We start from the raw sequence: 11,285 nt of genomic DNA on the forward strand, positions 1-11,285 counted from the left end.
GAATACTACTCTGCCATAAAAAAGAATGAAATACTCCCATTTGCAACAACATGGATGAACCTGGAGAAACTTATTTTGAGTGAAACAAGGAAAGCACAGAGGGATAAATACCTCATGTGCTCATTCATATGTGGGGGCTAAGAAAAAAAGGCAGGCAGGAAAGAAAGACCACAGATGTCTCATGATTCATCGAAGGGAGGGAACATTCCTAGGGCTACAAATTGAAGTTGAGGGGAGAGGGGAAGGGGGAGAAGGTTGGGGGATAATTGGAAGGGGACAAAGGGTACAAAAGCAATTTCTGGTAATGGGTATGTTCCCAATATGAATCTGGCCCACACATCATGGGCAGGAGGGGGGACAATCAGCTTTTTATCTCATGAATATTCAAAATAAATAAATTTTTTAAAAAAGAGAAATACTTGACCCAGTCTCACTCTTGAAATATGAATATGATAGTTTCCTTTAATCTCTTATTAATCCATCCACCTGTTCACCTTTCCATCATTCATCCATGCATCCATTCACAAATTCATTCAACAACATTTACTGAGCACTTACTATGAGTTGGGCACTGTACTAGACAATGGAAAAGAGGGTAAAATACGGTCCAAGTCCTTGAGTTGCTCATATTGTGTTCATCATGAAATTAAATGGTGCAAAAAATGTAATTTCCAGCATATCTAATACCACTATTAAAATTAAATGTTATAGCACTCTTTAAAATGGAATCTAAAAACCACAGCAATTTGATAGCCATCATGAGAAGGCTCTGTCTACCCCGAGGAATACAGGTATTCCAGTTTGTAGTCCAATAGTGTAGTCATCAGGCATGTAAGTCAGTCAAAGAGATGTCTGGTTAAAAGTTAGAATGTTTCCCTTGATGAGAAGCATCCCATTTCCACAAAGAACTGACCTGCAAGAATATCTATAAACACAGGTTCTTTCTCAAAAAGCAGCTTTTCAAATCCTTAAACCAGTAAGTAAAGAACTATGCCATAAATTTTAGAATTCTATTACTAAATTTTAGATAATTTTTCTCTAAAAATATTACCTTGCACTTGCTCTGTTTGAAGCTGTCACTTTCTTGTCATACAAGCCTTGTGAGATCTTTCTGCAGACTATCTAAAATAAGGTCTTGAAGAGACAGTTGCAATACAAAACAGTAATTATAATTCCAGTTGGGATTATTTTCCAATCCACCTTGTCTAATAGAAATGCATTGCTTTTTTGAGAGGACAGGTTCCTGCACAAAAATTTTAAAGACCAAGCATTTATAGATGTGTTGTAAAAATGCCTTGAAAAAAAATATTAAAAACTAAGAAACTCTGTTTTTCAATTAGATACTATCAATTGTTCAAACTCCCATATTTTGACAGTTTTAGTTTTCAATGATCTGTAATCATTTCTACTAGCTGCGTTGTATACAATATGAGAAAAATGAAAGAAAGAAAAATGCCCAACGTTCCAGACCTAGGAAAGATATAACAGTGGAAAGAGGTACCAGAGTGAAGAGGAAAACCACACTGCTACAATGATTCTAAAGTCTGACAGAAGTATGAGCTACTTATTTCAAGGGATGAAAATTATATAATTTAGAGAAAAAGGATAAACTGCTACTCCAACTATATACAGAGATGACATCAAAAAGTAATAAATAAGAGAAACTTTGAGAGACTGATTTGTTAGAATTGATAGATAGCTCCAAACAGAACTTTAGAACTGGACGTATCTGGATTTAAGTCCAAACTTTGTCACTTAAATACAATGTTCCTTTGTGCAAATTACAAAACCTATCTGAATCCTGTTTCCCATCTGTGAAATTGGGATAATATCTTTTGTAATGCTGTTTTCATGAGGATACTTCAAAAAGTTTATAGGAGGATTTGTATTATCTTTCAATTCTACTTCATGAAGTTTTTGAAGTACTCTTGTGTGTATTAAAAGCATCTGGTGTAAAACCATGGTGCTTGGTTAGAGAAAATGTTAAAAAATTCTTAGGTTCACCATTCTAGGAGGTTAGAGAACTTCAACATGGAGAATACTAATAGAGAATGAACCTGACATGAAGGAGGCTGAGGTTGAGTTGATCACCAATGGCCAATGATGTAATCAATCATGCCTATGTAATGAAGCTTCTGTAAAAACCCAAAAGGTCAGGGTTCAGAAAGTTTCCAGGTTGCTGAACATGTGGAGGTACCTGGAGGGTGTTGCAGTCTAAGAGGGCATGAGAGCTCTGCACCTCTTCCCGTATACCTTGTACTATACATCTCTTCATCTGGGTGCTCATCTGTATCCTTTATCATATCCTTTATTGACATAATAAACCTGTAAACATAAGTTTCTCCCTTAGTTCTGTGAGGCATCCTAGAAAATCAGACCCAAGGGGGGGGGGGGGTTGTGGAAATTCAGGTTTATGGCTGGGAGGTTGCAAGTACAGTTAACAACCTGCTACTTGCAATTGGCCTCTGAAGTAGAGGGCAGTCCTGTGGGACTGAGCCCTGCATATGTGGGATCTGAGTCTAACTCCAGATACATAGTGTCGGAATTGAGTTAAACTGTAGGACACACAGTTGGTGTTTGCTGGAGAACTGGTTGGTGTGTGGGGAAGACCCGCACATACATTTTAGTGGCCAGAGGTGAAGTATTCTGTACTGAGTGTATAAGAGTAGGAAATATGGTTTAGTTCTTCATTCTCTCACTCTAAACCATTCTTTGGATGTCCAGATTATATTACCTGGAACTAGAATGGGGTGGAGAGGAAAGGGCTGAAGAAAGCTCTAAAAGAGAACCAAGAGGACGAGACAGAAGGTTAATAAGGGTTATCCAAGACAGCCTCAGCATCTCAAATGATTTCTATACACATTCCCAGGTGATCACATGGGATTCCCATCATCTGTGGAGCCAGAGTCCATGAAAGCAATATCCCAAACTGAAGTCCTCAGAAGAAGCCTCAGAAGCAAAGTTTTCCTCTGACCTTCAACTGCCCTTCTATCTCTCAGCCTCATTCTCCTCTGAGCCATAGAAACTAGAATCCCTCTTCCCTAAGGTGGGTCATAGATATACTCTAATCTTCCTCTATTCCTTTCTGTCTTGGAACTGGACATAAAGAAATTCTCTGACCTACCTTGTCTGATTATAGGTCATAAGACCCTTAATCCAGAAAGGGTCCTACTGTATACTCTGGAGGAATGAATGCTATACGGAGAGGCCAAGAAGAATCAGGCCCTGCTGATTCTCCTTACTCGGTCTATTGGCATGAGGACATATTTTTCTTGTCCAATCACATTTCTATACGGCTGTGCCTGCTTCATAGAACCTAAGCATAAATATGGACAATTTTCCCTAATCTTTGGGTCTTCATTCTGAAGGTTCCCATGTCATGTAAAACTGTGATATAATAAATTTTTTTATGCCTTTTATTCATTAAAAAAAAAGAGAGAAAATGAAAACGATATGAGAAATGAATATAATATTGTGAGTGGCTGTAAAATTAATGTAAGCTTTTGTGATTTGAAATTCATCCATTCAAAAGAAGCCTACAACCCTCGAGTTTGTTTATATATACTTTATAATTATTTCATTTCATCCTTAATAAGCAGTCTCATAAGCAGGTAATATTCTGTAATTCTTAGACTAAAACTCATTAGTCTTAATCAATACTCTTTCCATTATACAATAATTCCATGCTAACATTGATTTCAGCAATAAGTAAAAATAAACAAATCAATATGACAAAATTAAAGAAGCCAATTACTAATAAATGTAAACTAATAGGTAAAATTAAGCAACTTGCTAAAAGACTGAAAATTATTCAATTTGCAGTTTTCTCGCAAAAAGATTTGGTTCTGCCCAACGTTTAGGATTTAGGAAGCATCAATTCAAGCCAATAACTACACAGTATTTTTCAATGATAAAAAGCAGCAGTGTTTTAAATGCACAATGGCTAAACTAGAAGTAAAGTAATTGGACAATGAAGTTTTGTAATAAAAAGGACTGATCCAGGGAGTAGGTGGCTTGGAATCCTATTCTAGTTAACATCATGCCTCTGGACCCTAATCTTGATCCATGAAATAAAAGGGTCGACTGGATGTGATTTCTATCAGATTATATTATATAATGACCAGCTAATTAAATGTGCCAATCTAGAACTCAGGTGAAAACAAAAGCTAGAGATTAAGTTGGCAAGAGCCAACCCTATATTCATATTTCCAGCATTAAAAGACAGCTCTCCTCTGGGAGTACTGGAGTTGGAAAATCATCATTTTGCAACTATCATCATAAAGAATGGTTCAGGCCAGAATCATCAATGGATGATAAATCTAGGGGGAAATTCTGACGAAGAATAGGATATTTTCATGGTCTTAGTAAGTCTATTACTTGCACAGGAAAAAATATTAACTATACAGTGGGAAAATCAGAGTGATCAATAACAACATCACTAGTGAGAGGCCAATAGGTATCATGTGCCATCAGATGTGAGATGCTGAGGACACCTCATCACATATGTAATTTTCCAGCCTGGAGTGTATAACTTATCTAATCGTAAGGAAATATCAGACAATCCCAAAGGAGGAACATTCTATTAAAATAAAGGGGGACTGTAGTCATCAAACATGTCAGTCAGTTTCATAAAAAACAAAGCTGTGGAAATGTTCCAGTTTGAAGAAAATTAAATGCAAAACCTGATTTTAGAATCCTGTACTGGAGGAAAATGCTAAAAAGTCATTATTTGGGTCATCTGATAAAATTAGACCATGGATTAGATTAAAGCATGTGTACCAGTATTAAATTTACTGAAGTTTATAAGTGAACTGTGTTTTTGTTAACAGAATATCTCTACTCTTAAAAAAAAAACCACAAAAGTATTTAGGGGCCAAAAAAAAGTATATATACATATATACAAACGCACTCATATACAAATTCAGAGAGACATAGTGTGAGTGTGAGAGAGAGAGTATGTGAGAGCAAGCACTCATGCAAATATACAATGATAAAGCAAGAATAATAATATGTTGACAACTGGTAAATCTGGGTAAAGGGTATACGGGTGTTCTTCGCACTACTTAGTCTTGTAACTTTTCTGTAAGTTTAAAATTCTCTTCAAATAAAGTTAAAAAATAATATACTCTTTGCAAAACGCATTAATCCTAATTTAGAAGATAGAATAAATAGTGGTTACCCACTGAGGCAGGGTAGTGACTATAAAAGAGTAGGAGGGGGCTTCTGGCATGCTGATAATATTGTTTCTTGATCTGGAAGCATTCCAGGTGTGCTTGGTTTGTGAAGAACTTTAAGTTACATTTATGTATACTTTTCTGTAAACACATTATACTTCAATACAAACTTAAGAAAATAAAAAAGACCTCTGTCAAAGGACCACAGCAAAATTTTCTGAAGGTGGGGTCTAAATATTTTTGTATTTCAGTGATAGGAAAATTGAAAATACTTGCTGATGTATGTCTATATAATCTAGAAAGAACACTCCTTGAGGTCAGGGATCATGTCTTAAAGAAGACTAAAGAGTATATGATCTACACCACCTGCCATATAATAATTTCTCGATAAATAAGTACAAATAATTAAATAAATTCTCAGATTTTTGTAATATTAGAAATTAATTTTTAATTAACTTAATGGTCTTAATGTAATTATTAAATTCATTAAAATAAATTTAGTTATTAAATTATTCATTATAAATAAACACTTTCTCAATAAACAAATGTGCTTCTTAAATGACATTGGCTAACCTGGAAGCATTCTGAGATCACATCAATTAATTATCATAGATGAATTTCTTTTGCTTTCTGTCCCAATCCTTACCTACTAACCCCAAACTCCCCTCTGTAAAAGATCGCTTGCATTCATTCCTACCCAAGAAGTATAGTTTAAGAAAATTAATCATAGTCTAAGGATTCTGCAATAGTTCTTCGTATACTCAGTGAAAAAAAAAAAGGAAGGAATTAGAAAGACCATTTAACTCACACTTTTCACAACTTTAATAGTTTTCTCCTGTTAATCAATTCTACGTTAGGACCAAAAAGCATGTTTCAAGGGTCATTTTGCTGTCCGTCTCTGATCAGGATTTAGAAGGGATTCACCATAGCTACCCCACTAGCTTTTGTGTGATTTAAAAAAGGGCGATTAGAAAACAAAACCAAAAACACCTCCCGTGGATGGACACAGCCTCAAGAGTGTTGGGTAGGAATGGAAGAACCTACCCCAGGTGAATACCTATGTGCCGGCCTAAGTTGCACATCTACCTGCAGGAGCCCCGTGACTCACGTTTGACCCAGAAACTTTGTTTTCTTCTTTAAATCATGATAATGATAATCTTTATCATGATTTAAAGTCACTTATTTATTAATCTACAACATTTTACATATGTTCCCAGATTCAGTTAGACAAATGTACTTAAATTTTACATGCTTTATTCTCTCCAAATGAATAGCATATCATATCTTTATATGGAAAGCCTTACTTTTATTTTTCCATAGCTCTCCACTTACATGATTTATGACCATATACCTGATACACCATGGCTAATATCATAATACCTCCAAGTTCTTTATACTTCCTAGCAACCTGATCACTTATTTGATTTTATGTATGTTTATAAACTTATTTATTAATAATTCTTACATGTATTAATGCTTATTTCATCCAAAAGAGACACATAACTGGGTGGCAGAGCACTTTTTGGGCAGAAACTATTCATTTTAGTTGTATACTGTAATTTCCTTTAAAATCTCCATATGTGCAAAGAACCCTGCAGGCTAGAAAATGCTTCTTTGAGAAGGCTGGCTCCCTGGTTCCTAGTTTTAAGTTAGATGTCTGAGTCACAACAGTACTCACAAATTTCTAACATCTTTCACATGAATGATTAAAACAGCCATATTTGAGAGCTGACTCTTCTTTATGTGTGTTAACTCTATTCTCTGTGTTCCAAAAGCTATGATATAAAAGACTCTGAACTGTAAACTACACAAATTACAGCATACTTACAAGTTAACTGAAAAGGGAGAGATTACTTACAAAGTTCCTTTAAGTTTAATACACCTAAATTAAATAAAAGTATATATATTAAGCAATATCTACTATATATTTATATCCTATTACTGTTTATATGGTAAAATTTTACCATTTCAAAATACTAGCAAAAAGTCAATTATAAAAGTTTAACACAACCTTTCAAATATCTTTGCTGACTAAAAGTGGTCTAACGGTGTGCCAAAATACAAAGATGTAAAAAGTTAAATGGAGATCTGCTTTTTAAAATATGAGTATGTACAAATTCATAATCAAGATATCAATTATTTGAATATAAATTACTTTTGAAAAACTGAAAAATTTTTTTCTGTAACAAACATAATTCCCTTCACCTCATTTACATTATAAATCTGTTTAAAAATAGCTTTTACTAGGGCCGGCCTGGTGGCGCACTGCTACAGTGCGCCGCTTGGGAAGCGCGGCGGCGCTCCCACCGAGGGTTCGGATCCCACATACAGACCGGTTCCCGCTCACTGGCTGAGCGAGGGGCGGGCGCAGCGCCGAGGGTTGCGATCCCGTTGCCGGTCCCGGTCCGGTAAGGGCGCGACATTGAGGGTTGCAGTCCGTTGCCGGACACGAAAAAAGACAAAAAAAAAAAAAAAAAAATAGCTTTTACTAATAAAGAAAACATCAGTATCAGCTTATTTCCTGTCTAATACATTAAAAAATCAGTATACATACAACAGGTTCTTTTTTCTCAAAATACTGTCTAATTGTCATAATTATGTACCATGGCAAACAAGAATGCTAAATAGCTCCAACATACATCTATCTGCCTCCCCACTGCAACATGTACTCCTGTAGAAAAAAACAACTGAACAGAGAGCAGTTTATTAATTTTTATGTGGCATTACACATATTTTAGAATAATAGAAGATCTCCCAAATCATCAGGCTGAGGGTGTTATCCATTATCAAAATACATCTCTAAGAAAATACTGATGTATACTTAAAATCCTTACCATACTGTTTGCATACTTAGAATGTATCTAAGTACACTTTACAAGTACATAATGCAAGTGATATAGCTCCTCACTGTACCTTATTGGACTAACAGTCTCATTTCAAGTTCTTTTTCAGTAATTAGGAAACATAGCTAAAAATGCATCTTTGCATAACATATCTTGGGAAATAAAAGACATCAAGAAAGCTATATAAAATTATTCCAGTTGTTTGGAAAAAATAATAAAAATATAAAACTTCCCAGTTTATATAATTAAGAGAATAAGATTCTTTTTTTTTTTTTTTCCCTTTTTGTCTTTTTTCATGTCCGGCAACGGACTGCAACCCTCAGTGTCGCGCCCGTACCGGACCGGGACCGGCAACGGGATTGCAACCCTCGGTGCTGCGCCCGCCCCTCGCTCAGCCAGTGAGCAGGAACCGGTCTGTATGTGGGATCCGAACCCTCGGCGGGAGCGCCGCCGCGCTCTCAAGCGGCGCACTGTAACAGTGCGCCACCGGGCCGGCCCAAGATTCTTTTTTAAATTAAAGATTACAAGCCCTAGCCAGTTCTCCAATTTTATGTTGTCTCGGAAACTGAATAATGTTATAACTTAAAGAAAAGCACATTTATTACTTACCTTTAGTGATCTAATATTGACCTATGAAATAGTTAACGTTTTAAAAATTATTTTTTAAATGTTTCCAAAAGTCTTACCATAAGCTGTGTAGTTTGTACAGTTAACTGGTTCTTGTGTAGCATCATTTATTTTTGGATCTTTACAAATATATGTAGAAAAAAAGTTAAGGAAATATGAACTATATTCCAACACAAAACATTATCATGTCTTTAATATCTCATATTATAAACTCATGTTAATATTCATATGTAAAGAGAGGCTGCTAGTTTGTCCAAGTCAATATGCACAGGTACAAATATACTTTTAGTGTTGCTAACTAATACTTGAACATTAACTTATTATAGGAAACATGTACTAATATATATTTAAAACTCTAGCTGGCGTTGACATCTTTAAAAAACATCAATCAGGGTATAAGCACAAAGCAAAAATTAAAAAAAAAATCTTTACCAAAGTATTATAAGAAGGCGTAGGTTAAAAACAAATCCATTTCCAGAGATTTAGATTAAACTAATTTATGGGGCAACCAGTATTACCAAATACATAATTTCATGTAACACAAATAACCCTGGGAGGTAGATACTATTATCCCAAATCACAGAAGGCAAACTGAGGCTCAAAGTTTGAGTGGTTTATCCAAAAGTCATATAAATAATAGGTAGTAAAACCAGGTTTCCTGATTCCAAGCCTAGAACACTTCCATCAGACTGCAGGGAAGATGGTTATTTTCTTTGTGGTCATCCAAGAGGATTTTAAGTTTTGGAAAATAGGTAGAATAATCCTCAGCCAATAGATTCAAAACAGTCTGGGGATGGAGGGTATGTTCTGTCTCCTAAATATTTTACTGTTAGCACTAAAATGGGGAGGTATGGTATTCATGACATGTGTCTGGAGATAGCCTGACCCGTTTAAGGTTTTCACATCACTACTGGGAATCTCATCTTTACGCCAGGAACAACAGACATTTTCCAGTTGTCATCACCTCAACATCCTATATGCTCATCTCTCTCCATGCTGTCTAATTATTTTCTTAGAAAGAATCTCCCTAACTTTTTTGCCAAGAAAAGACAGACTTACTAGATCAGTGATTCTCAAACTCCAAGAATAACGGTACTCAGCAAATTAGAGCTATTCTGTGGAAATAAAATAATGGCTACTTCTCCCCAATTATACATAAAGATACTACAGAATTTTTTTCAAGATTTTCTCTCATAGAATCTAATATCTCTGGCTTCTATTATTAGCTTTTCTGCTCTACAATTTGTACAAAACCTAGGTAGGTACAAAAGTAGATATTTTAATTTAAATGTAATTCCATTTCATGTTGTTCCTAAGTTTGTCACAAAGCTGTGTTATGAGCCCCTTACCCCTTCTGCCTCAGCTTCCTCCTCTGCAAATAACACATAAAGTCCTTACTATGCCAAGCACTGTTCTAAGTGTTTTAACCTGTGCTAATTTAAGAATCACAACAGATCTTTAAGTTGGTTCTATTATTACCCACATTTTTACTCATGAAAAAACGGAGTTCAAAAATTTGCCTAGAGTTACAAAGTAGAGCAGGAATTAGCCCCCTAGCAGTTTAGCATCTCACGGAGTTTGAGGATGACATGAAGTAATACATGGAAAGTTAATGACAAATGGGCAACACAAGTTGGCTAGACCGTATTACTTATTTGTCTCCTCCCAAATCGACAAACTTTATCTGGGTAGAGCCTATCAATCTTCGTATTACCAGTGCCTAGAACAGGGCCTGGCATACTTCAGGATCTATGCTGAACAAGCAAGCACACCGGTATATAATACGTGCATCAGAAGAGGGAGCACCAACACATGGGGTGGCCTCTGCCTCTCCCATCCCCACACCTCTCTTCACCTCCCGGGGTCCCTCGGTCATTAGTGGCCACGGATCATCGTTCCCTTCAATATAGCCCTGGCCCGTACTGAGGGCTGCGACCCACTCGCGACCCCAAATCTACCTCGCCTCCATTAGGCAGGGGAGCTCCCCATAGAGGATATTGTCCCACTTTTAGGTCCTCGCACTTAAGCGTCTCCTCGCCGCCGGCGGTGGCGGCAGTCCCCCAAGGTCCCGTGGTGACTGACACGACCCATAGGACTCCGAGGAGCTGGGCGGCCACAGCCCCCGGGGCGGCCAGGCCAGAGGTCCAGGCAGCCGCCATATTGGACACTTGGCGCTCCCCCCAGACTTCCGGTTCCGCCTCCGCGGAGGGAGAAAGGTGATTGGAGAGGATCTTAAAGGGACCGTGCAGCGGCTGGAAACCAGTTCCGTCACTCCCCTGCTCCTCCTCCCTGTGGTTCAGCGAAATCACTGGGACAGCTTTTTAAAAAATGAGCGTCTCGGGTGCCTCCACTGGGAGGAATTTCTCACGAACCCTAGAAAGGAACTAAGGTTGGTCTTTGAGTGCTGGAAGAGGGAAAAGAGTGAGGCTAACATTGCTGCGGCTTTTCCGTCCTACCAAAGTGCCAGCTGCGTCCAGCCTTGGGGTAAACGCTTTCCGTACATCATCATTTCCGTTTAGCCCTGAGAGCATTTGGACTTACAGATAAGGAACCAGGCTCAACGACGCTGAAACCACATTGACTTTAGTTACTAAGTGACCGAGTTTACCGGATTTCAGAATCTGCTCTTACTAATTATGAT

At 37.1% G+C, this 11,285-nt stretch overlaps 1 protein-coding gene across 1 annotated transcript; it reads right to left on the bottom strand.

Annotated features, from left to right (window-relative positions):
- Nucleotides 1-913: 913 nt before the first annotated feature.
- Nucleotides 914-10,807, bottom strand: LOC103600581 (TM2 domain-containing protein 1-like; the record flags this gene model as incomplete). Its single annotated transcript, XM_008584872.1, has 3 exons — nt 10,643-10,807; nt 8,704-8,777; nt 914-967 (listed from the first exon to the last, which is right to left on the bottom strand). Coding segments are annotated over exons 1-3 (289 nt in total), but the record flags the coding sequence as incomplete, so codon positions are not given.
- Between the last annotated feature and the right edge of the window lie 478 nt (nt 10,808-11,285).

Source organism: Galeopterus variegatus, unplaced genomic scaffold (genome assembly GCF_000696425.1).
Source record: "Galeopterus variegatus unplaced genomic scaffold, G_variegatus-3.0.2 Scaffold3395, whole genome shotgun sequence".
Lineage (NCBI taxonomy): Eukaryota > Metazoa > Chordata > Mammalia > Dermoptera > Cynocephalidae > Galeopterus > Galeopterus variegatus.